At 49.0% G+C, this 26,719-nt stretch overlaps 1 protein-coding gene across 3 annotated transcripts; it reads left to right on the top strand.

Moving 5' to 3' along the window:
* The first annotated feature begins 242 nt into the window (after positions 1 to 242).
* On the top strand, positions 243 to 24,615 carry LOC104641822 (von Willebrand factor A domain-containing protein 5A). Of its 3 annotated transcripts, none has more exons than XM_075775037.1 (18): positions 243 to 353; positions 4,025 to 4,093; positions 13,316 to 13,563; positions 13,676 to 13,898; positions 14,266 to 14,408; positions 14,541 to 14,655; positions 14,823 to 14,950; positions 15,095 to 15,183; positions 15,419 to 15,563; positions 15,980 to 16,062; positions 16,553 to 16,667; positions 16,870 to 17,034; positions 17,323 to 17,426; positions 17,808 to 17,989; positions 18,151 to 18,357; positions 23,456 to 23,679; positions 23,981 to 24,095; positions 24,279 to 24,615. In XM_075775037.1, the coding sequence occupies exons 2-18, from the start codon at positions 4,051 to 4,053 to the stop codon at positions 24,356 to 24,358; spliced, it is 2,409 nt and encodes an 802-aa protein (XP_075631152.1). In that variant the 5' UTR covers positions 243 to 353; positions 4,025 to 4,050; the 3' UTR covers positions 24,359 to 24,615. The 3 variants fall into 3 exon arrangements, with proteins under 3 accessions (XP_075631152.1, XP_075631155.1, XP_075631154.1); XM_075775039.1 differs by lacking the exon at positions 243 to 353 and adding an exon at positions 4,293 to 4,469; XM_075775040.1 differs by lacking the exon at positions 13,316 to 13,563 and having other exon boundaries at positions 259 to 353.
* The last annotated feature ends 2,104 nt before the right edge of the window (positions 24,616 to 26,719 follow it).

The raw sequence follows: 26,719 nt of genomic DNA on the forward strand, positions 1-26,719 counted from the left end.
GCTTCTGCTTTCCTTATGGCTCCACTGACCTCCCAAGCTGCCCAGAGACCTGGAGCACCTCTACAACTAGTGCTTCCACCCACTCCAGCAGGAAGGGCTGGCAGCACCCCTGGTTCCCAAGCATATATCGCAGAGTGCACATTTGGCAGTATTCCCTTTCCTGGAATCTGCCCAGGCACTGCAGCAATGACCACAGCTCCCATCCGTCCCTGCCACTTCCTACAAAGACTAGCCCTCCTCCTTCTCCTCCTCCTCTGAGAACATCCTTTCATGCTGCAGCTGACAGGTTTCAGTCCTGGGGCCGTTTCTGCACCTGTCTGCTCATTGTTCCTGCTCCAGTCTGCTGTTCCATGGTGAGTGTGTTTGTCTATGCATCCATCTCTCCTTCCCTCCATGTGGAAGTATTGCAGAGCTGTTCTGCATGCATGTGTGCATTTGTCTGTCTGTGCCTGCCATACCCTGCCAAAGGCTTGGAGGCTTCTGTGTTTTGCTGCCCTGTCCTGCTAGACCACTTAGCTCAAATGGTACCTACATATTTGAGATCTCTAAGGTCGAGGATAGCAGGCTAAGGTACAAATTCACAATGAGGCACAGGCACAAATTACAATATTTGTAAATTCAGTCTTTTACCTGACAGAAAATAAAATGCAGGAACATGGTTGTGCAAGCACATGTATTCTGTTATTGGGATCCTTAAAAGCAGTTTCTGGTAAACCAGGATTTCCACTACAAATAAAGAATCATATCTTTAATCTTTTATCAATTTAGCAGCTCTCAATTTCATCAAACAGGGGCTATCTCCCTGGAAATTCCTCTGGTGAAGGAGTCCTCCAGAATCTGGAGGATTATCCAAGTAGGGTTTAAAGAAACTGACAGCAAGGATGGCTGACTAATGATAGAAGTCTCTGAGAGCACCAGAGAGAGAGTGAGCATGCTTTCTCATATGAGTAAAGCAAGGAGAATTATACCTCTCCTTACGTTAGTGGTGAGGTCCAAGCCCCTGGTGTCTGGTTGGAACCTGCTGACTTTTCTTCTTTTCTTTTTTTTTTTTCTTTGACTTTTCTCATTCTCCGCTTTTGCTCTGCACAGATCCCAGACTTACACGAAAAACTTACGTTGATTCTTGTGAAGTCATTTGGGAATTACCCCTGTTAAGAAAAAGGGACCATTAACTCAGAAGGTCTACCTGGGGCAGCGCTGACATAGGATAAAAGAATGCAGGGCTGAGTCAGGGGAGCGGGAGAGCTGCTTCGCCTGGGAACAAAAGGGAGGTTCTTGAAAGCCATTCCCTTGGAAATCACACCCCGAGCGGGATCATCAAGAGCTGACAGCTCCTCCCAGCTCTCTCGGTGCTCTTACTACCATGGCTGGGAGGGAACTGCATAATCATGCATCGCAAGCTCCCGGCTGCAAGGTTAGAAAGACTTTTCGAGACGGTTCTTACGCCCTCCGGCTTGCTATGCCGGCTCAGCAACGTTACAAGTAGAGCATAAGGTCGATGATAGTTCGCCCCCCTCCCACCCCCGCCTCAGCCTCCCTGGTGAGCCGCGCTGGAGAGGGCCTGCCCCTTCCCTGGGCTGTTTGCAGGGAGGAGGACGCATTGAAGAAGGCGCCTCTTCCCTGTGACCGAGGGAGGGGCGGCGGGGGCCGATGCCCCGGGGCTCCGCGCTCCCCCTCACGCCCCTCCATGGCCAGCGGCCGCACAGAGATGCTGTTGCTGCACTCGTGCCCCATCCCCACCGGGGTCCCTGAGGTCTCCCACCCCTGTTCTCCCTCTCACATGCGGCTCGTCACTCAGCGGTGCCCGGGACCCGCCGTCCGCTGCCCGGGACCCTTTGCGCTGCTGTGCCCACTGCTCCGGCGGGGCCGCTGCCTCAGCTCCAAACGTCCCCGTGTCTGCTCCAGGCACGTTAGTAACAAAAACTGCACAAGTTTTCCTTGCCTTTTCCTTGCCCCACCCCGTGTTTCTTGGGACATGTTAATACTTCAGCTGGACTGGAACATTCAGGTAATTCCTCCTCACTTTCCCAATTCACCAGGAAAACAACCTGCGACAAGTTTCTTGTGACTGCCTCCCATGGCTGTGTGCAGGGCCAGCCAGCTCTCGGTCTGTATCTTCCTCACTATTCTTTTCCCAGAAAAGTATTTCTCACTGGGACCCACTGACTGCACCAAATATTTTGTCCCAGGAGGTAGGTGCTGGTTTGCTGTGATCCCAGTAAGAAAGGCACTCAGATTTTGCAAAGTATCATTTGAAATGTCATTTCTTAAAGCTGACACTATGAAGAAGGAGAGAATAGGATAGGTAATCTTACATCCCCTCAGATCCTAAGAACCCCAGATTGTGCAGCATCAAACGGGCCTCCAGTCAGCATGCAGCATATTACAATGCACATGTTCCAGAGCTGGCTCTGTTACAATGAGCTGGCTGAGGTGATCATGCGGCCAAGGGATTTGTGCAGCCCAGCAAAGGCTTGAAGGCCAAGCTGTATGTGCAGCACAGCACAATCCTGTCCTGTGAGACAGAGGGTTAACTGCTACATGGACCACTAACTTCTTGATGTACAATGGTCCTCCTATCGGGATCACTACAGCAGAAAATGCACATCCCTCCTTCCCTTTCTCATTCTATCCTCCCTCGCATCCCCCTCACTCCTCATTCATTCCTTTGCCCCATTCTCACCCCTTCTTTCTGTGCCTTCTGGCAAACCCCCTTGCAGGGATTTAGAAGTTAATCTGAATGTATCTATTTTAAATACCTAGATTTATACATAATAATCTTGAAATGAATCCTACTCTTGTGCTAAGAGGAAGAGGTTCTTCCTCTCTTTTAAATTTAGGGGTGAGATTTAGTTGAAACATGGGTGTCTAGTATAATTTCAGATGTCCTGTCATTTCCAAGATAGATACATGATGCCAATATGTATAGCACAGGACCTATGGGAGACAGCTAGATTGGATTTCCTCACCTTTGCAAAGACCACTCACTCACGCTAGGGCTCCTCACTGCATATGACCCTCCTGTCCAATGTTTTGAGAACTGAGTTAAGTCTCTATTCTGTATTGGAAGAGTTCAGACCACTGACCTGTACACAGACCTGGTGGTTTTGGGTGCCTATTTGACAGATCACTCACAAACCAGGCACTTTTAATCATCCTCTCCCTCACATTCCACACAACTGCATTTGTTCATTAATTCCTCCAACACCTCCCTGGATGTGCATGTATGCATCTCAACTACAAATTCCTTCATCCTTTCCCCTCCTCAGTTCCCCATACGGTCACTTTTTTCTGCCCTTCACTCCTCCTGCCACTAAATACAGCCGTCTCCAACTATCCAACTACACCACTCTCCTCACACAAATCCATGCATTCCTCCACCCATCCTCCCAGATTGTGCTTCACCTGCTCTCTCTGTCCACCTTTCTGCCCATTTCTTCCTCTGGCAACACTGGAACTGGTGTTCGCTAGGTGCAATTATCACTGCTCAGGCCCAAATTCATGCTGTGCCTTGTGTCTCATGCTGTGACCTGTCATTGCTCCCACCTTCCCTGTGCTCTAATGTGAATCAAACACCACCACCCTATTGAACTGTCCTGGTTTTCCCTGAGATAGTTAATTTTCACAAGAAGCTGGGAGGGGACACAGCCAGAATAGCTGACCTAAACTAGCCAAAGGGATATTCAAATCCATGATGTCATGCTCAGTATATAAGGGGGGAGCTGGCTGGGGAGGAGAGGTCGCAGCTCTGGGCTGGGCTGGGAATCGGGTTCCTGCTGGTGAACACATTGCATTGTGTATTACGCGCTCTGTATATTCTAAGTACTGTTCTTGTAATTTTCCTCTCTCTTTGCCATCCCAGTAAACTGTCCTTATCCACGAGTTTTACCTTTGTCTTCCAATTATCCTCCCCATCCCACAAGGGGGAGGAGTGAGAAAGCTCCAGTGTGGTGCTTAGCTGCCGGCTGGGGCTAAACCATGACACAAGGTCCTCATAGCTCACTTTATGCTCTTTTCCTTGTAGAAGCTGTCTTCAAACAGAAAGTCAAGATGAGGAGAAGTGGCATTCTGATAAAACAGTATATGTGTAGAGGTGAGTTGGGGCCAGAAGGGTGGCATCTGTGAGCATTGGGGAAAATTTCAGCTGGGATAGCAATGTGGGAAGGAACTGATTTCTTGGGTGGTTGACAGGCACATGTCACCATGTTCTGGGAACTCAAGCAAAAGTCTTCACTTTTTCTGGCTGGCATAGCAGGAGATGTTTTTGTAAGTGTGGTTCATCTTACCCATAGTGCTGAAGACTTTTCCAGGGCAACCACCACAAAGTGGGAGAAGGATGCAGAAGAGATATCTACTACTGTGGGATGGAGGGCAAACACTCAGTGCTATAATATTGCATCACCTATACTGTGGTGCTAAATCATCCTCTCCTGAATTGTGTTGTGATACCTAGGTATATCACTTGATTGGTGAGTTGCATCATCCCCTCCAGGTGAACTACACCATCTTCTGTACACCATCCCCTTCCAAGACATTACAGCAACCCCTATGATAGTATTATACCTTTCTTTGCTAAGTGTCACTCCATTCCTACTACAGTGCTACGCCACTCTTGACTAAGGCAGTAGTCCAACACAATTTACCATCAGGTTTGATGCACCACTGATGCCCAATTTTGACCTAATACAAGATGGTCTTCATCTCAAACCAAGAGCAAAGGTACGGAGAAGGTTGCCTTTCCATGGGCTGCTGTCACAGCAGGCAGAGAGGTCACCAAAGTCATCTTCCAATCAAATTCAGATCTATGCATTGTTAGCCTCAGATAAACCATATGCTACAAGTATGACAGGTGAGAAAGGGAGGTCAGCAAGAAACATCTCGACTGCTGACAATGAGAAGGAGATGAGGTTACTTCATGTGACTCTACCTTTGATGCCATGCTAAGTGCCCTTGGTGTGGTCCCCCCTTCCCTTCCAGTAGTCCAAAATGAGTAGTATATCTCCTTAAGTTGAAATCAAGCTCATGTCTTTGGACCATTATTCTCAAAGCAAGTGGTGAGATCTGCTCCTATCTCTGAGATATGGTCTGAAGGTTTGAGGACTTGCAGGGCACTTGCTGCCAATTGCACGAAGCTCAATTGTGGGACTGTCTCATGCTACATGGTGGGGGACAGACAGACTCCTCTCAATGCCATGGTAGGCCTGCACTAAGACGAAGCATGGCACATTTAGACAATGTGAGGACACAGCTGCCTGGAGAAAAGGAGGCTCGGGGGAGTAATTATTGCTCTCTACGTATACCTGAAAGAAGGTTGTACTGAGGTGGGTGTCGGTCTCTTCTCCCAAATAACAAGTGATAGGACAAGAGGAAATGGCCTCAGGTTGTGCCAGGGGAGGTTTAAATTGGAGACTGGGAAAGATATCTTGACGTGGTTTAGGCCCAGCCGGCAGCTGAGTGACACACGCCGCTCGCTCACCCCTCCCCCGGCAGGACGGGGAGGAGAATGGAAAAACAACCGCAAAGCCTCGAGGGTTGGGATAAGGGCAGTTTACTGGGACAACAAGGGAGAGGGAAAACAATCAACAGTACTGATTACAGATATTAACAATGGGTGAGAACAGAGAACAACTTACCGAACCAAGGACCGACCTAGGAGGCTCAGCCTGTCCTGGAACCACGCCAAAACCACGCCCCCCTCCCCTGCCTGACTAGCCCCCCTTTTATGGTGAGCATGACTTCACATGGCATGGAATAGCCCCCGGCCAGCCCGGCTCACCTGTCCTGGCTCCTTGTGAAATTAGCTCTATCCTTGCCAGAACCAGGATATTATCCACCCCTTATTCCATACCATCTACATCATGCCCAGATTATTTCACTGACACCATTCTCTTACTCCATGGGCCATCGCTCTAAAATGTCCATTGAGTTTATTTAGTCCATGGCTTTGGGTTCCATCTGCCATTACAGTCTCTTGGAGCAGGAACAATGGTGCGTGCTGCTGGATTGTTGCACACTGCATCCAGAGTATTTTTTCCATGGCTGGTGTATCTGGTATGGTCCATGCTCGCAGTCTGGACATCACAGATGTAATTTTCGATGAAGTTCCTGGGCACCAGTTGAAGTCAGTTCTAGTTCCAAAGTCCATCCTTCATTAGTTTTGGGTGATTCTTATGGTTATACTATTAATACAGTGTATAGCTATTGACATCATACAATTTAATTTATTGGCTATTTTCACCCAAAATCAAATCCCCTTGGGGTACACACCGGACTTCCCCATCCTTTCTCATCACCCACCAAGTGCACCCTGGTCCCTGAGCAAAAGCAATCCCGCAGATGGGCTCGCCTTTGCCTGAAGCAGGGATAACCCAAACTGTTTTACCCAACATATTCTTCATGTGCACTACAGGAACTTTATCCCCTTCTACTGGGCGTGGAAATTTTGATTGGGCAGGGCCAGCTCGATTGGCAGATCCCCCTCGTGTTAACTAACCAGGTGGCCTTTGCCAAATGCATGTCCCAGTGTTTGAGGGTCCCACCACCCATTGCTCTCAGGGTAGTTTTTAGCAGTCCATTGTACCTTTCAATTTTCCCAGAGGCTGGTGCATGGTAGGGGATGTGCTAGACCCACTCAATACCATGCTCTTTGGCCCAGGTGTCTATGAGGTTGTTCCGAAAATGAGTCCCATTGTCTGACTCAGTTCTCTCTGGGGTGCCATGTCGCCACAGGACTTGCTTTTCAAGACCCAGAATAGTGTTCCGGGCAGTGGCATGGGGCACAGGATATGTTTCCAGCCACCCAGTGGTTGCTTCCACCATTGTAAGAACATAAGGCTTGCCTTGGCGGGTTTGTGGGAGCGTGATGTAGTCGATTTGCCATGCTTCCCCATATTTATATTTCAACCACCGTCCTCCATACCACAGAGGCTTTACCCGCTTGGCTTGCTTGATTATGGTGCACGTTTCACATTGATGGATGACCTGTGAGATGGCGTCCATGCTCAAGTCCACCCCTCGATCACGGGCCCATCTATATGTCGCATCTCTTCCTTGATGGCCTGAGGTGTCATGGGCCCACCGAGCTAGAAATAATTCACCCTTACGCTGCCAGTCCAAATCCACCTGAGCCACTTCAATCTTGGCAGCCTGGTCCACCTGCTGGATCCTCAGTGGCCCGACTCTAGGGTATGTGGGCCTCTACATGACATACCTTTACAACCAGCTTCTCTAGCCGGGCAGCAATATCTTGCCACAATGGGGCAGCCCAGATGGGTCTGCCTCTGCGTTGCCAGTTGCTCCGCTTCCACTGCTGTAACCACTCCCACAGGGCATTGGCCACCATCCATGAGTCAGTAGAGAGGTACAGCATTGGCCACTTTTCTCTTTCAGCAATATCTAAGGCCAGCTGGATGTCTTTCACCTCTGCAAACTGGCTCGATTCACCTTCTCTTTCAGCAGCTTCCGCAACTCGCCGTGCAGGACTCCATAGAGCGGCCTTCCACCTTCGATGCTTTCCCATGATGCGACAGGACCCAGCAGTGAAGAAGGCATATGGCTTCTCATCTTCTGTTAGTTTATTATACGGTGGGGCTTCTTCAGCACGTGTCACCTCCTCCTCTGGCGACATTCGGAAATCTTTCCCTTCTGGCCAGTCTGTGATCACTTCCAGAATTCCTGGGCGATTGGGGCTTGCTATTCGAGCCCGCTGTGTGATCAGTGCAACCCAGTTACTCCACGTAGGATCGGTTGCGTAATGTGTAGAAGGAGCCCTCTCTTTGAACATCCAGCCCAGCACTGGCAGTCGGGGTGCCAAGAGGAGCTCTGCTTCAGTGCCAAGCACCTCTGAAGCAGCTCGAACCCCTTCATAGGCTGCCAATGTCTCCTTTTCCGTTGGAGTGTAGCGGGCCTCGGATCCTCTGTATCCCCGATTCCAAAACCCCAGGGGTCCACCTCGAGTCTCCCCTGGTGCTTTCTGCCAGAGACTCCAGGTAGGGCCGTTCTCCCCGGCTGCGGTGTACAGCACATTTTTTACATCTGGTCCTGCCCGGACTGGCCCAAGAGCTACGGCATGAACTATTTCTTGTTTCATTTGTTCAAAAGCTTGTCGTTGGTCAGGGCCCCATTTGAAATCATTCTTCTTCCGGGTTACATGGTAGAGAGGCCTTACGATCAGACTGTAATTCGGAATGTGCATTTGCCAGAAACCCACAACACCTAAGAAGGCCTGTGTCTCCTTTTTGTTGGTTGGTGGAGACATGGCTGCTATTTTGTTCATAATATCCATTGGGATCTGGCGCCGCCCATCATGCCACCTTATTCCTAAAAATAGGATTTCCGGCGCAGGCCCCTTCACCTTCCTTCGTTTTATGGCAAAGCCAGCCTGCAGCAGGATTTGGATTATTTTCTTCCCTTTCTCAGAAACTTCCTCTGCTGAGTTGCCCCATACAATGATGTCATCAATGTATTGCAGGTGCTCTGGGGCTTCACCCTTTTCCAGTGCAGTCTGGATCAGTCCCTGGCAAACGGTGGGGCTGTGTTTCCACCCCTGGGGCAGTCGATTCCAGGTGTACTGGACGCCCCTTCAAGTGAAGGCAAACTGTGGCCTGCACTCTGCTCCCAAAGGGATCGAGAAAAATGCATTAGCGATATCAGTTGTGGCATACTATTTGGCTGCCTTTGACTCCAGTTCATATTGAAGTTCCAGCATATCCGGCACAGCAGCACTCATTGGCGGTGTGACTTCATTCAGGCCACGACAGTCTACCGTCAGCCTCCACTCGCCATTGCACTTCTGCACTGGCCATATGGGACTGTTAAAGGGTGAGTGGGTTCTGCTGATCACTCCCTGACCCTCCAGTTGACGAATTAGCTTGTGGATGGGAACCAGGGAGTCTCGGTTGGTGCGCTATTGCCACCGGTGCACAGTTGTAGTAGCAATTGGCACCTGTTGCTCTTCAACCCTCAGCAACCCTACAACAGAAGGGTCCTCCGAGAGACCAGGCAAACTAGACAATGGTTCAATTTCTTCCTGCTTCCAAGGCAGCTATTCCAAAAGCCCACCTGTAACCTTTTGGGTCTTTGAAATACCCTTTCTGGAGCTAGTCTATGCCCAGGATGCATGGAGCCTCTGGCCCAGTCACAAAGGGGTGCTTTTGCCACTCATTCCCCGTTAGACTTACTTCAGCCTCCAACAGAGTCAACTCTTGGGATCCCCCCGTCACACCAGAAATAGAGATCGGTTCCACCCCTTCATAGTTCGATGGCATTAGGGTACACTGTGCACCAGTGTCCACTAGGGCCTTGTACTCCTGTGGGTCTGATGTGCCAGGCCATCGGATCCACACAGTCCAATACACTCTATTGTCCCTTTCCTCCACCTGGCTGGAGGCAGGGCCCCTCTAATCCTGCTCATCATAGTCACTACTCATCTCTTGCAGAAAGGACTTAGAAGTCCCTTCAAGAGGATCAGAAGTGCAATCAGGACTTCCACTTGATCTGGGGGGCTGCCCGGGGGAAACTGGAGCAGCATCCTTCCTGGAATGGATGGATGGTCCATCCAAAGGAAGGGATGGAAAGTCCCTTTGTACAGCTGTCTTGCCTTGTAGCTCATGTACGCGTGCCCGCAGGGTTGAGGTAGGCTTCCCATCCCATTTCTTCATGTCTTCTCCATGGTCACGCAGATAAAACCACAGGAGACCTCGTGGTGTGTATGCTCCATATCCCCTCTCCGGAGCAGAAAAACGCTTACTCCTAACAGCTGAAATATGGGTCTGTGCAGGTGGGGAGTACGATATATCCTCTTTGAGTTGCCGGACGTCCTGGGACAGTTTCTCCACAGCCGAGACAAGGGAGGAAGTGTCGTGATTTAGGCCCAGCCTGCAGCAAGGTACCACACATCCACTCGCTCACCCCTCCCCCAGTACGATGGGGAGGAGAAGTATAACAAAAGGCTTGGGTTGAGATAAGGACAGGGAGAGCTCACTCACTAATTATCATCACGAGCAAAACAGACTGAACTTAGAAAAGAGATTTATCTAATTTATTACTAAACAAAACAGAATAGAGCAATGAGAAAATAACATCAAGTCTTAAAACATCTCCCCCACCCCTGCCATCTTCCCGGGCTCAACTTCACTCCCGGCTTCAACCTCCTCCCCCCTCAGCAGCACGAGATGGGGAGAGGATGGGGAATGGGGGTTGTGGTCAGTGCAGCGCACGTTGTTTCTGCTGCTTCTTTGTCCTCAGGGGGAGGACTCCTCTCAGTGTTCCCCTGCTCCAAAATGGAGTCTGTCCCATGGGCTACAGTCCTTCACGAACTGCTCCAGCGTGGTCTCTTCCATGGGGTGCAGACCTTCAGGAGAAAACTGCTCCAGCGTGGGTCCCCCACAGGGTCACAAGTCCTGCCAGCAAACCTGCCCTGGCGTGGGCTCCCTTCTCCACGGGTCTACCGGTCCGGCCAGGGACTTGCTTCAGCCTGGGTTTCCCACGGTCCACAGCCTCCTTCAGGTGCCTCCACCTGCTCCAGCATGGTGTCCTCCACGGGCTGCAGGTGGAATTTCTACACCCCCTCATCCTTCCTCCACGGGCTGCAGGGGGACAGCCTGCTTCACCATGATTTTCACCACGGGCTGCAGGGGGATCTCTGCTCCGGTGCCTGGAGCACCTCCTTCCCCCTCCTCCTGCACTGACCTTGGTGTTACATCTTCGCACTTCTCTCTCCGGCTGCAAAATCTTCCCCCAACTGTTTTTTTTTTTTCCCTTCTTAAATATGTTATAACAGAGGCGCTGATTGGCTTGGCCTTGGCTAGGGGCGGGCCCATCTTGGAGCTGGCTGGCATTGGCTCTGTCAGACACAGTGGAAGCTTCTAGAAGCTCCTCACAGGAGCCACCCCTATAGCCCCCACCTGCTACCAAAACCTTGCCACTCAAACCCAACACATTGTCGGCCAGCCACTTCATCCACTGTGGGTGCCTCTTCACTTTTCCAGTCGATTACTGCCAGCGAGTTGGCGTATGATGATGGTGCACTTTGCACAAATTTTCGCCACATGGGTCGGGTACATTGGACTTCATCGGGGTCTGTGGGCAACTGTGCGTTGTCCGGATCATAATAAACCATTTCCCGCACAGCTAATTCCCTCAGATATTGGATACCTCTCTCCATGGTGGTCCACTTGCCCGCCCGACATACGACATCTTCGATGAAAGGATACCTTTCCCTCACACTTGACAGGAGTCGCCTCCAGAGGCTGAGGGCCTGAGCCTTCTTCCCAATTGCCTTGTCAATGCCCCCTTCCCTAGACAAGGATCCTAGCTGCTTGGCCTCCCTGCCCTCCAGTTCCAGGCTACTGGACCCGTTATCCCAGCAGCGGAGCAGCCAGGTAATGATGTGCTCCCCTGGAAGGCAGCTGAAGTCTTTTCCCATATCTCGCAACTCACTCAGGGACAGAGATCGGGTGATCACTTCTGGTTCTGGCTCTTCTTCTTGTTCTTGTGATCGTCCTGGTTCATCATCATCTCTCATTAAGCGAACCAATTTCCTTGTGTATTTCTTTTTGTGTATAGGGGCGACTGATACTGGTATGGGTTGATCTTTTAGCTCGGCTACAGTGCCTATTGCGGGGGCTTGGGCAGGGGCAGTGCCTGTGGGTCCGCTCTCTCCCTCTGGATGGTGCTGTCTACTATCAAGCAGTGTTTGATCGATTGTGGCCAGGGCCCAGCACAACGCAGTAAGTTGTGTCTCCTTAGAATCCCCACAGCACTTTTCTTTCAAATATTCTACCATTTTATCAGGGTCTTGCAATTGTTCAGGAGTAAAGCTCCAAACCATTGGGGGTGAAAAGGTCTCTAGATACCCGCCCATACTCTCCCACATGCCATGCCAGCCCTGACCATTCAGCCTTGGGGAAGATCCCTGGGTGGTACTCCTGAAAAAATTTTTGCTAACCCTGAACAGGACTTGGAAACATTCAGGAGACCTAGCAATAGGAATATACTGGCCTGAACATTCCAAGGGTATTCAAAATTCTCAAAAATTGTTGTAGCCAACCAAAAGGGAAAAGGGGAGGTGAAAGAGTGGGAGAAGGTATCCCCCCCGTCTTCCCCATAGATCGGGTGCAATTATTAATCAATTCTGAAAGATACTGACCGAGGTACGGGCCTGACCGAAATGCTACATACACATACCAGCTCAGACCCATGACTGTCAATGGTATCTTATCATAAGTCATTATCACACAATACAACAATATGAGAACACAAACCCCTCTCCAGAGGTGATAAACAGCACCGCAGGGATTGCATAGAGTAACCACGGGTTTACAAACCAGAGCCATGTGACCAAACAGAACTTCATTATGACCAGTGACTGTTTCAATAACATTATAAATGCTTATAACAATTTTGTTTTAACACACTTGGGTCAGACTTGTTATCACAACCCCTCGTGCCCCATGTTGGGCGCCAAAAAAGGACTGACGTGGTTTAGCCCCAGCCGGTAGCTGAGCGCCATGTGCCGCTCGCTCACCCCTCCCCCGGCGGGATGGGGAGGAGAACGGAAAAACAATGGCAAAGCCTCAAGGGTTGGGATAAGGGCAGTTTACTGGGACAACAAGGGAGAGGGAAAACAATCAGCAACAGTGCTGATAACAGATAGTAACAACGGGTGATAACAGAGAACAATTTACTGATCCAATGACCGACCTACCGGACACTCAGCCTGTCCCGGAACCTCACCGAAACCCACGCCACACCCTCCCCTGCCTGACTAGCCCCCCTTTTATGGTGAGCATGACTTCACATGGCATGGAATAGCCCCCAGCCAGCCCGGCTCACCTGTCCTGGCTCCTTGTGAAATTAACTCTATCCTTGCCAGAACCAGGACATATCTTCACTGAAAGGGTTATCAATTGTTGGAACAGGCTGCCCAGGGAAGAGGTTGAGTCACCATCCTTGGAGGTATTTAAAAGAGGTGTAGATGTGGTGCTCAGGGACATGGTTTAGTGGTGGACTTGGCAGTGCTAGGTTAGCAGCTGGACTTGATGATCTTAAAGGTCTTTTCCAACCTAAACGATTTTATGATTCTACGATTCTATGTCCGTTGTACAGAAAGGGGCTTAGAGACATGGGGAATTGTGGTCTAAGGGAAACATGTTGATAGCCTCAGGGACCTTTCATTGCTATTTGTCAGCTTCTGCAACTGACATTTTTGTGGCAAGTTTGGACACACAATTTTTTTCCCACTATAAGCAGACACCTAAATTTAAAGTTTCCTACGTGCAACCGGGGACTCTGACAGCTGTTGTGTTTTCCTCAGGCTTATTCCAGAGGGGAATATGGTTATTTTCTTCCTGTCCTGAAATGGAGCTGGAAACCATGACAGTAAAAGTAACCATCCAGGACTTTGTTGCCGATGTGGTGTCTGAGCTATTTTTCCGAAATACGCAGCAAGTCTCTAAGGAGATCATGTTCATCTTTCCTGTGGACTCTGACACTGTTGTACACACCTTCTATGCTACCATGGGGGACACTCGTATTGAAGCAATGCTCTGGGAGAAGGAGGAGGTACTGAGATTGTGGTGGGAGGGGATGGTCCGCAGATTGGGATGAAGAGTGAAGGTGAGAGAATGGAATGTTGTGGAGACCCCAGTGACACATTTTTCTCCCTCTGTGACAGGCCCAGCATCTGTGCAAAGCCACTTCAGGCATGGAGAATTTAAGATACCTGCAGGATCAGTGGGATCTTTGGGGTCCTGTCTTTGCTTGCTACTTGGGGACCCTGCCTCCTAAGAGGGAGGTCGCCATCAGCCTGTGCTATGTTCAGGAGCTACCAATGCATCCTGATGGAGCTGCCCTGTTTTGCTGGCCACATGAGCTGTTCCCCCGGAGAAACTACCTTAGTGAGTGTTCCCCTAGGTGTATCCCCCAAGGAGGAACACATCACTCCACAGCTTCCCTCCTGGGGGGGACCCCATATATGCACACATGCCTCAGTGAGAGAATCTGAATATTCCCCATTGCACCTCACAGTCAGGAACCCCACAGGTCTTCCCAGACATCCCACAGCAAGATTTCCCCACAGATCCCTATACAAACCACAGTGCGAGTCTACAGATTCACCACCACCACCATTCCACTAAGCATCACAGTGAGGGATGTCTCAGATGCCACATTTCCTCCCTACCAATGTCACACAGTGCCCCACCATAGCTGTCTGCTGCTCTAGGGTGTCTTCTTTTTCCTTCTCACACCTCTTTCTCACTGCAGGCTGTATCTCTTCTGAGGAGGGGATGTTCGAAAACCTGCACTTCAGCATCTGTCTGAAGTCAGCCCATGGTGTGTCTCATGTAGCCATTAACAGCAGCTACACCCCTCTGCAATACATGGCTCCAGATCAGACATCTGCTGAGGTACAGCCCTGCCAGATGCTAGAGTCCTAAAGGGAGAGAGGAGGGAAGGGTCTGCATCCTGCTGATGCTTCTTAGGACTCCTCAACCCTTTTATTTGGTTCTCTTTCCTCCTCACATGCTACGTGTCCTCAGGTCTCCTTGAAATTGCCACCCTGGATGCAGGATGATCTGAACTTGCTGGTGTATTACAGAGGGTCTCACACTCTCAGTGCTGTTGTGGAGAGGAGAGATCCCAAAGCCCCACCTGGTGAGTGAGAAGGGTGGAAGTGGGCATTAGGGACTGTGTGTCAGTGAGACTGGGGAGATCTGAGGGGCTTTTCAGGCAGTAGGTCAGAACCGAAGGCTATGTGGAGGACAAAAGCAAAGAGGCAGGGAAGGGGGCTCCAACCCTCCTTGTTTCCCAACACACTCCAGGCTCTCTGCTGGGAGACCCTGTGGTGATGGTGACACTGACACCCAACATTCCTGAGGTGGTGCCCAATTCAGGCCAGCTTGGAGAATTCCTCTTTCTCATGGACCGCAGCCTCTTCCTGGATGCACAGGTACCACCGGAGGAGGTCTTCAGGGGCGATTTTCCACACCAGTTATGCCCAGCTGGTGGGGATGGAGGCAAGCTGCTTCATGTGGGCAGATGTTCTGCCTAGCTTCCTTGTCTGAGCTCTGCCCATCCCTCCATCTGTCCCCAGAACACACTGCTCTTCCTCCTCAAGAGTTTGCCTCTGGGCTGTTACTTCAACATCTACAGTTTTGGGGCCACTTTCAAAGCCTTCTACCCGTGAGTTGGGGGTGATGATGAGGCAAGACTAAGGGGTAAGTAGAGTATGACTTTTCTACGTGAAACTACAGGAAAAGCTCTTGCTGGAGGGCAGTTATGGGGCAGGATATGCTGGACGCAGTGAGGTGGTAAGTCCTCTCACTTTTGAGGTAGAGCTTTTCTAGGGAGTGGCCATGGGAGGGTAGCTGTGGGCCAGGTTCTTCCCCCCTCTGACACTCTGTGTGCCCTCCTACAGGCAGAGTGTGGAATACACACAGGAAAGCATGGACAATGCAGTTGGGTGCCTCTCCTCCATCTGCCCTGATCTGGGGGGCTGTGACCTGTTGGGCCTCCTAAAGTCTATATACAGCACTCCTCTCCTTCATGGGAACCTCCGTCAGGTATCAGGGGCCAAAGGGTTATAGGGAGGGGAATAGGTAGGTGTAAACAATGGGGTAAAGGTAGACTTCAGGGCTCAGGGTAAGATATTCTGCTGCTGTTTGCACCAGGAGTTGGCATATGGAAGGCGCCCTCATGGCAGAAAGTGACACCATCTTTGGGGTGGGCAGCTTGGGAGGACTTCTGTGGAATTTGCCTGCACTTGGGGAAGGCGGATCTTCCTTGTGGGGTGTCCCTTTGTGCTAAGAGGAGTTCTGGTGTTCATGAAAGGAGACACACAATGTCTTTTCCTGTTTCAAGGCCAGTGGGCATGAGAGGGCAAGGGAGAAAACTGGGAAGGCTGACTGCATTTTAGGAGGGTGTCTTTCCTCTAAAAGGGTGCCCCGGCAAACTTTGTTTCCCCTGCTCTCTTCCTCAGCTTTTCATCTTCATCCAAAGGAAGATCTCCAGTGAAGAGGAAGCTGTCATGGCTGAGGTCTACCGTTACCGGGACCACCACCGGTAATGGGGGAGCCCTGTTCCTGTCCCCCAACATGCTAACTCACAACCTTCCTCTCCTCCTGACTGTCAGAGTCCTTCAAACATTCTCCCAGATCCTAGTCTTCCCCAGACCTTCTCTTTACCACAATGGAACTTCAGCAGCAACCCCCCCACAACACACACTTTCCTTACCTCACTAAGACTGCCTACACTCTTCATCTAGTGGACTTCCTCTCCCAATCTTTTCCTGCTCTTCTCAAGCACTTTTTATCTTCCCTCTCATCCTGCAATATTTCAAAGTGCTCTGGGGGCCCAAAACCCATTCCATGATCTCCCTGCCTAGCAGGCAGTGTCTCTCACATCAGAGTGAATGTGAAAACTCTCAGCCACAGTTTCATTTCTATGATTAGAAGCATCCTTACCTCTCCAGACTTAGTCTTTTGTACCACTCTTGACCTTCATGCCTCTCACCTTTGTCCCATCTCTAACCTCCCCCTCTTTTCCTGTACAGGTGTTTCTGTTTTCCTACTAACAGATGTGACAGCTTCAACCTTTCCCAAGCCATGGCCCTGGAGACCAAAGGTGAATGTGTGTGCATCCACTCTAGGATGGACATGGCATCTGAGGTAATGACCCAGTTGCCTGGGCTTCCAGCACCTCCCCTGCTCTATTCAATACCTCAAAATGCAAGGAAATCCAAATACCACCACCAACTCCAAATCAGAGACCCCCTTCAACTCCTACCCTTCCCCCCCCCCCCCCCCCCCCCCCCCCCGCAAAATGGTAGGGAATGCAAGTGGTCTGTGCTCTCTGCTTCCCCCTCATCAGGCAGTGAACTGCCTACGGCGGGCTCTGCAGCCTATGGCTAGTGGGATCTCACTACATTGGGACCTTCCACCTGGCCTGGAGGTGTCAATGATCAGAAAACCTCCTGAGATGATCTTCCAGGGACATCAGAGCTCCATCTATGCCCAGATCCATGGACAAGCACAGGTGAGAGTGATCCAGGATCCATATGCACTGCAGTAGGGCTGTCTGGAATGTAAAGAACCCACTCCCTGTTTCACCTTCCCATCACTGGGAGTCCTTCATGTCTGCTAGACTCGGGAGAGACTGCTATCAGGGCATGTGAACCCTCTTCTTTCCCCCAGAGATACCATTGCCTCTGCTCCAACCATGGACATCTACCTTAGTAGAGCAGGGAGGGAGTCTAGGTATCCAGGCTGCCTGTGCATGCAGATGAACTTTTCTATCATCTGACTCTTTCCTTTGTGTCAGCAGGATGTAGAGTTGGGTGAGGGAGCCGTGTCCCTTCAGTACCACGTGGGCAGCCAGTCCTTCAACTACACACTCAGGTTCTCACTGGTCCCATCAGCAGATGACAGGTGAGAGGGTAACACACTTGCCCATGAGGCAGAGCGGCAAGTTCTGGAGGAGGGACAGCAGGTGTCCTTTGCTTGAATCCTTCCCACTCTAGCCTGAGGTGGAAAAAAATCTGGGCTTCCAGTGCTCCACCCTTGTCCCCTCTGCCCTGACCTTGGCAGAGGACCTGGGTGGCCATTACCCCACTGCCCCCTCCTCTTTACTCCACATATCCCATGCCCTTCCCTGAGGTGGCCATTACCCCACTGCCCCCTCCTCTTTACTCCACATATCCCATGCCCTTCCCTGAGGTGGCCATTACCCCACTGCCCCCTCCTCTTTACTCCACATATCCCATGCCCTTCCCTGAGGTGGAATCAAAGAATAACTCCCTGCCTCTGCAGGCTGCCTGTGCACCGCATGGCCATGATGCACCTACTGTGGAAACTGGCATGGGAGGGGAGAAGCGGGGCAGAGAAGGACATCCAGCACAGTGCAGTTAAATCCAGCATCAGCCTGGGGGTTCCATCCCCCTTCACATCCAGTGTGGCAGTACTCATGAAACAGAGAGATGCTTGGCACCATGGTAAGGACAGAAACAGTGAAGACAGGACTGGGAGGGGAAAGCAGGACTTGGTCTGATGGCTGCTCACCATCTGCAGCCCCGTATTGTGTGGGCCAGACCACCTTTTTGCCTATCTGTAATACTTATGATTCTAACCCCTATGTCCCTGTCTCTCTCCCCAGATTCTTTGCCTCCAGACTCCTCCACGTTGTTCTCTTCCTCTTGCAACCTGGTTCCCTGTCAGCTGCTCTGGTTGCGTGGCTTTAGGCCTGTGTGGTTCAAGTCCACCAAGTTTTGGATAGTCCAGAAGTGCCAGTTCTGCCTTGAGATGCTTGATCGCAAAGCCCCTGACAGTGAAGCACTCACCCAGCTTTCAACATCTTGTAAAGGTAAGGAGAAACTTTTTAGCTGAGCATTCTCAAAATGTGTTGGACTAGCATTGAACTCCCCTTTCAGCATTTATCTTCTCACCAGACTTCCTGATTGTCATTGTGCTGGTGATGGATGGAGTGACAGACAAAGCAAACTCCTACATCTCAAATCTAGGCTGCAAACTAAGTATCAAATGCCTTAATACTTCCCTGAAGTAACCTTATCCTTGTCTCCAACTGTCCTTAACTCTATACAGAAACACTAAGTTTGTCACAAAGTATCTGCATGAATCTTTAGCTTTATCCTCATACAGTTCAACAAAAAAAGCCAGCTAGCAGAGACATAGCTGTTTGCACAGGAGTTTCCAGGCTTCCTCTCCTTCCAGCCTTCTGCTTGTCCAGGGCTCATCTTCTCATCTCCAAGGATTGTCTGCTGGGAGCTTGTTGTGATTGCTGTTGACAAGGAGAAGTCAACTTCTCTTGACTTGTGCTTCAGTCATCTCTAATGGTCAGCTTCTGTTGGCTGTTTCCTAATTAGGAAGTTTCTACTGTCTTCAAGAGACTTCTAATGGAGGGAGAAGGTGTCAAGCACTTTTTCAGCTTGTGTTTGGGAAGCAGCTGTGTATCAGGTAGGCAAGAACATAGAGATAGCTAACAGAGACATAGCAGTTGTCTCAACAGCTAGTCCAGCAGTGGTGCAGAGGGGTCCAGCAACTGTTCAGGCCTGCATGGGGCTGAGTGAAGGTTGTGCAGCACCGTCTCCAGCAGTAACTGGTGCATTTTCCCTTGGTACATTGGAAGCCTCAGTCCAAATAAAGCATAAAAGGAAGATAGTGCTGTCTAGGTCTTGAGTTGAAGAGAGAGGCTGGTGCTTCATCCTGGGGCTGGGGCAGAAGTGCCCTCCTCTGTGAGAGGTATGTTCTGGTCAAGGCTCGGACTTGCTAACTGAAGGAGCTAAAAGGAAGAAGTGAGCACACTGCACACCATCAGGATGAATGAAGCAGCGGTTGTCCTGGTCTTTATGGAAAGTCTGCAGAGAAAAAAGCCTGAGTTATGTGAAGCAAGGAGGATGGGACATCTGGAGGCCATAGTCAAAAAGGGAGAAGGTGGCTTGTGGCTTCTAACAGTAGGGGGAAGGCTCCTGCTCAACCTGCAGATCTGCAACTTCAGACTAGGTATAGTGCCTGGGCACTGGTAAGGACAAAGAAGCCTGTCAGGAGAGGCATCCAGAGCCAGCTAGGCCTGAACCTAGTGTGATGTGATGGTTACTAGAAATTCTCTCCCACAGAGGATGGAGGCACCCAGCTGCCCACCCAACTTTATGCTTCAGGAGAGGTGTGTTGCTTATCAGAGGCCAGGACTGAAGAAGCTGAAGAGACTACCAAGGCTTGTCTGGCCCTTGGACTATTACCCATTGCTGCTCTTCCATGTGGGCAGCAATGACACTACCAGGGATAACCTGGAGCGAAAATGCAATTATGGAGCCCTGTGGGAGAGGCTGAAGGGTGTGGGAGCCCACATGGTGTTCTTCAGTCCTTCCAGTGAAAGGATCAGTAGAAATAAACTCATCTTGCAGGTCAACAACTGGCTGCATGGCTGGTGTCAAAGGCAGGACTTTTACCACTATGACTGCAGGACTCTCTCTGAGGGACGAGGGTTACTGAAAAGGAACAGGATTTATCTGACCAAGTGGGACAAAAGTGCCTTTGCAAATAGACTTGCAAATCTAGCAAAGAGGGCTATAAAGTAGGTGTGTTGAGGAAGGGCTACAGTAATCTGAAGAAAAGTGGGGGCACAAGGGGTTGAGCAGATGTGTTTAGGGGAAAGGATGACAGGGAAGGCTTTCACACTTCCCCTGGAAAAGCTACATGACTTGGTGCCCATCTCAAATGCCTGTACAGAAATGGAGAGCATGAGGAACAGAAAGGAGGAAATCTGCCCGGTTACAGAACCGTGATCTCTTTAGGATGATATAGACCTGGTGGGGTAATTCTTAAGACTGGAGTCCTGCACTGGATGGATACAGGCTTTTCAAGAAAGATATGGTGGCAAGCTAAGAAGGATGTGTTGCATTTGATGCAAAGGAATGGCTTGAGTGCACCTGTCCAAGGAAGAGAGCTTGTGAGTAAGGATCAGATGACAGGTCAGCACAGGTGATGATCCTCTGGATCAAGAAGAGGAGGTAGATGAAGCCATCTTCAGGCAGCTGGAGAACACCTCACAGTCACAGGTCTTGATATTCCTGGACAGTTTTAACAAATGCCAATATCTGCTTGAAAGGCAATTTAGATGGGTGCAAGAAATCCAGGAGGCTGCTGTTATGTACAGAAGCCTATTTTGTAATGCAGGTGCTTGATGAACCAGCTAGGAGAGAGGTTCTGTTTCACCTGCTACTCACAAACAAGGAGGAACTTGTTGAAGATGTGAAGGTCAAGGGCAGCCTTAGCTGCAGCAATCATGAGAATGGAGTTTACAATCCTGAGAGACAAACAATAGAATTACAACTCATGGACTTCAGAAGAACAGATTTTGCCTTGCTCAGGATCCTATGTGAAACTGTTGTGGAGGGTAAAGAGTCCAACAGCTGGTTGATCTTCCAGGACCCAGTGCTCTGAGATCAAGAATGGTCTGGTCAAGTGGCAGAAATTCAAGAAAATGTGCCAGAAGGCCAGAATGGATGGACATGGAGTTCCTCAGTCAGATCAAACACAAAAATGAAGTATGCAAAGATAGAAGTGGAGACAGGCTACTTGAGAGCAATACAAAGACACTACCCAGACATGTAGAAATGGAGTTATGAAAGTCAAAGCTTGGCTGGAGTTGAAATTTGCAAGGGAGGTGAAGGACAGCAGGAAAGGCATCTGTAAGCACATTGACAGCAAAAGGATGCCTAAGGCAAGCATGGGCATCTTGCTCAGTGATGCAGGGTAGTCAGTGACAAAGGACGTGGAAAAGGCTGTCATAGTTTGGACTCAGTTTTAACTGAGTAAGGTTTTCCCTCAGGTCTACTATATCACTGAGTATCCCAGAAGTCTGTATGAGTGAAGCAGTACCCACAGTAGAAGAAGACAGGAATTACGTAGGCTGATTAGACTTACACAAGTCCATGGGATCGGGTGCATCCAAGGCAGTGACTCTATCATCTTCAAACGATCATGGCAATTGGGAGAGGTTCCTGATGACTGAAAAAACGTCAGGCATCTCATCCATTTTCAAGAAGGGGAAGAAGATGTCAGGGACCTACCAGCTGGTCAGCCTCCCCTAAGTCCCTAGGAAGCATATGGAGCAAATCATCTTAGAAGCACTACCCCATATGGGTTTATCAAAAGTAAATAATGCCTGACCAACCTCACTGCTTTCTTGGATCAGGTAACTGGCACTATGGACAAGGGAAAGGCAGTGGATTCTGTATACTTTGACTTTAGCACAGACTTTGACAATATCCCAAAGTCTCCTTATCATGAGATTGATGATATATTGGTTTTGAACAATAAGGGTGGTGGAAAATTGGCTAGACTGTTGGGCTTAAAGACCAGTTATCAGAAGTTCAGAGTCCAGCTGGTGGCCAATAACCAGTGCAATTCCAGAGTGATCTCTCATGGTGACATCTTCATTAATGACCTGGACATTAATGGACAGAGTGCACTCCTAGCAAGTTTATGAACAGCACCAAATTGGAGCAGTAGGTGCGTGGTCAGCACAGTGGAAGGCAGTGGTAGGCTGGAGAATTCGCTTGACAGGAACCGCATGACAGTCAATAAAAATAAATGCAAAGTCTTGCATCAGGAATGGATCAGGAATGGAATAACCCTATGCAACAATACAGGCCCAGGGCACACACTCAAGGAAGCAGCCCTACAGAAAAGGATCTTGGGGTCCTGGTGGACAACTAGTTGAACAGAAGTCAGCAGCGTGCCCTTGCAACAAAGAAAGCCAACAGCATCCTGGGCTGTGTTAGCAAGAGTGTAGCCACTAGATGCAGGGACATTGAACGTTCCTCCCTGTTCAGCACTGTTTGCTAGCCTGAATCCTGGGGTATTGTATTCAGCTTCTGCTTCCATTACAAGAAAGGCATTGACATACTGGAATGAGTCTAGTGGAGGGCCACTAAACTGAGGGACCTGAAGCACTTGGCGTGTGAGGAGAGGCTGAGAGCGCTGGGTTTGTTCATCTTTAAGAAGAGGATAGCTTATTTCTGTCTACAACGGGCTGACTGAAGGAAAATACAAAGAAGCCAGAAGCAGACTCTTCTTGGAAGTGCACAGCATTAGGATAAGAGGCAACAGGCACAAGTTAGAACATGGGAAATGCTGAATGGGTATGAGAATTTTTATTTTTTTTTAAATCATAAGGATCATAAAAAACTGGTGAAATCTCCATCCTTAGTGCTATTCACGACTCAACTAGACAGGTATCTGAGTGAACTGTTCTAATGAGATCTGTTTTGAGTAGGGGTTTGGACAAGATGATTTCCAGAGGTCCCTTCCAACCTCTGTATACTTTTAGGCCAGCCTTAAATGGCCCCTAGTTCTGCCCCAACTGCTCTGTGCCCAAGTGCTTCTTTTTCTGCCCATAAAAGCTCTTAAATCTGTTCTAGAACTGTGCCATGCCTGGATTATAATGCTCCATGGGCTGCACTTGACCCTCCTCACCTTCACTTTCTTGTGATCCAGTGCTGCTGTAGCTCTAAAGAAGTCTTATATCCTGGAATGTGGAAAGGAAGAGCTTATGCTGAGGCTGGTGGGTTCAAGAGTGGATGATGAAGAAGGACCCCTGTGTGGCCCTTATCAGTTAATATGAGCCATAATAGGGAAAGTGGCAGGAAGGAGTAACTTTAGTAATGCTCATGGGTAGAATTAAAAGTGTTCAGAGATAATTATGTTGAGTAAATTAGAGCATATAGGAAAGATTTTAGTATACTTGTGAGGGACTGGGAAGATTTGAGGATGCTCTAGGAGGTCTGGAAAATGTTCAAGATGCTTGTGGAGGACTGGTAAAAATTAGGAAAGCCCAATGGAGGATGGAGGACAGTTGAGTATACCCGGAGAAGGGAGAATTTAAGGTTACTAGCCACTGCCTATCTCCTATAAGCTGTGTGAATGTTTCTGTCTTTCAGAGCGGGAACCTTCTTCTGAAGAGCAGGTGATGGAAGAACCAGTAGCATCTAACATCAGTTGGGACTGGAAAATATCACCGCTGTCAACAAGACTGTGCGACTTCTCCAGCCTCAGGGTAGTGGTGGCACTTCAGAAAGCAAATGGCTCCTGGGCCTTCACCGCAGCCCTGGCCTCTGCCTTAGGACTCAGCAATGCTGATGTTGATGGGCAAAGACCCACTGAGGTAAGCAGATCAGGAGCAGGAGTGGGGCATTATCATGAGCTGAACCTTCCTTTGCTCCAAGTTTCCAGTCTGAGCTGAACTGAGAGAAAGAGATCAAAGCAGTTGGGGTACAGAGCCTCTCTGCTTGTGGGAGTGTGGGGGGTTGTGGGGTAGAATCAGCAGAGGTACCTGGGAAGTTTCCAATTTTGAGGATTTCGGTAACTTTGTGTGTATATGTGGAGGTCTTACTTTTTCCATGTGCTGATTTAAGTCTCATCTTTCTTTGCCCTGATTGTTCTGTTTTCCCCCACCGGATATGCAGCCAACTGCATGGGCCACAGTTTTAGCCTTAGTCTGGTTGCACCAGTATAAATGGAAGGTACCTTGGTCAGAGCTTCTGGAGGCCAAAGCTTGTAGGTGGCTGCGGGACCAAGCTGGTAAGAAGATTTTGCTGGGATGAGTCATGTGCTGGGCTTTTCCCACCAAATCCACAGCTGACACCCATTGACTGATGTCCCTTTTTCCCAGTGCTCCTGTATGGCAGTCTATGAGACTGTCAATACACACTGTCTTCCCTTACTGAGTTATGGTCCCTCTCTACTTTTTCTCTCTGCTTGCAGAGGTCCAGCTGGATGAATGTCTGGAGGCAGCAAATTCCCTGCTAGGCTGCTTTGTGGAGCCCACTGTCTTCAGGATTTGAACTTACCCTGTTGCTGGGGGTGGGCAAGAAGCTGGGTGGGAACACGGCCAGGACAGCTGACCCAAACTGGCCAAAAGGATATTCCATACCATTAACATCATGCCCTTGTGGGAGTGAGTGAGTGAGTGGCTGGATTCTTAGTTGCCATCCAGGGCCAACTTACCGCAAGCTGACTTGTTCACACGTTTGCTCTCTGCCATAGTATGAGTTTCCCCTGAGTTCTGAAAAATAACCCTAAATACATATGCTAAACTTTGCTTCTTTTTTCTACACTTTGTTTTTCTCTAAGGTTTACCCAAATAGTCATCTGTTCAAAATACCAGATCTCAAGGAGAAAAATCCAGTTCAGATACTACAGAAAAACACCTTCTTCATGAATCTCTCTCTCTCTCTCTCTTTCTACCTACCTACCTACGTACACTTCTTTCTGTTTTTTTAGTTGGGTATTTTTCTGGGTTTTGTTTTGTTTTGTTTTGTTTTTGTTTGTTTGTTTGCTTTTTGGGGTTTATATATATATGTGTGTGTGTATATATATATATGAGGGTTTGTCAAATAAAGGGGTGGATTTCATTGTATCACTGCAGTGCCTACCGTAGGTGCCCTGTGCCATTTCAGCTGTTCTGAGGTATCTAAAACACCTGCCATATAGAAGGCAGGATGAAAAGGACTGATTTTCTGAGGTGACAGATGGAAAGTGAATGGAATCCCATGTGGCATGGGATTCAGTTGCCTAAATGTGGATTTCTAATGCCATTTATGATGTTCTAGGATTTTCAAGTATATTGGGTTTACATGGCAAGGTTTTGGTAGTGGGGAGGCTGCAGGGGTGACCTCTGTGGGAAAAGGCTGCCCCGTGCCAGTCACAGATGGTTCTAAAACAGCTGCTGGCCAAAGCTGAGTCAATCAGCAAAGCTGGTGGCATCTCTGTAAAACCTTATTTAAGAAAAGGTAAAAAATGCCACACAGGCAGAGCAGGAGGGAAAAAAAAAGAATGACAACAGCAGTGCAAACAGCAAGGTAAGAGGAGGAGGAGGAGGAGGTATTTCCCTGCAACCCACGATGGAGCAAATATTCATGCTGCAGCCCATGGAGGACCCTATGCTGGAGCAGATGGATGTTTGCTAAAGGAATTGCAACCCATGGAGAGGACTCACGCTGGAGCAGAAGAAAAGTCTGAGGAGGAAGGAGCACTACAGAGGAACTGCTATGTATTGATCATAGCCCCCTATCCTCTGTCCCACCTGTACAGATGATGGGTGTGGGGGTAGAGGAAGAGTCAGGAGTGAAGGAGTGAGGTTGAGCCTGGGAATAAGGGGACATGGGGTATTTTAGGTTTTGTCTTTGTTTCTCACCATCCCACTCTATTTTTAATTGTCAATAAATTAAAATAATCTTCCACAAGTCAAATCTGTTTTGCCTGTGATGGTAATTGCTAAGCAATCTCCCTTTTTCTTGACTCACGAGCTCTTTCATCTTATTTTTCTCCCCCTATCTTACTAAGGAAGAGGAGTGCAAAAGCAGCTGTGTGAGCATCTGGCAGCTAGCCAAGGTCAAACTCTGGGAAAAATTAATCACATTTTATCAGTGATTACTTTTTTACTTCTATACTTTTTATGGTGAGGTTTTTGGGCAGCTGCATCTCACACTTAAGATTAGATCAAATTTACCTTATATGTAAGGTTGGTTACGACATCTCAGAAATCCCCCAAAATATTAACACAAAGTTGATTTTCTACCCCAGAACCTGTTAATAGTTTCCTGGACCTCCTTTTTTCTCAAGCTGTGTATGAGGGGATTGACCATTGGGATCACAGTTGTATAGCAAGTGGAGAAAATTTATTCAGATTGAGGGAATTACTGGCAAGTGGTAATACATACATGATAACAAGGACCCCATAGAATTGATCACATTGAGGGGAGATGAATGAGCAGAAATTACTTTCTGCAGCTCCATTGAGGCCACAGAAAGTAAAATTCAACATCAATACAATGATCACCAATGTGACTGCAAAGCCAGTAATTCAGAAAAGAGCTGCCAACCCTGGAAAAATATTCTGGTTCATTATAGCTGTGTAATGAAGAGGATTACAGATAGGTAAATAGTGATCATATGGCATCATGGCTAGTAGAAGACATTCAGTTCCTTTGAAGGAGCCAAAACTACAACTGTGCAGTACAGTCCCTAAAGGGAGAGTGGTAAGACTACCACTAAACTCAAAGGTCGTATTCCTGAAACTACCCTATTGAGGCTTGCTTGCATTTCATCTTCCCTTTCTCCCTCCCTTTGATATCAACAAGCAAACTAAACAGGGGTTTGCCTCAGGATAGACATCAATATCTGATTTTCCATCACTACAGACT

This window comes from Balearica regulorum, chromosome 24, assembly GCF_011004875.1.
Source record: "Balearica regulorum gibbericeps isolate bBalReg1 chromosome 24, bBalReg1.pri, whole genome shotgun sequence".
NCBI classification, from domain to species: Eukaryota; Metazoa; Chordata; class Aves; order Gruiformes; family Gruidae; genus Balearica; species Balearica regulorum.

What these genes read in the sequence shown, in the direction of transcription:
- LOC104641822 (XM_075775037.1), top strand. Translation starts at nt 4,051, where the DNA reads ATGAGGAGAAGTGGCATTCTGATAAAACAGTATATGTGTAGAG. An exon ending in CCCCCGGAGAAACTACCTTA is followed by an intron (nt 13,899 to 14,265) that starts GTGAGTGTTCCC and finishes TTCTCACTGCAG; the next exon opens with GCTGTATCTCTTCTGAGGAG. An exon ending in GGATGGACATGGCATCTGAG is followed by an intron (nt 16,668 to 16,869) that starts GTAATGACCCAG and finishes CCCCCTCATCAG; the next exon opens with GCAGTGAACTGCCTACGGCG.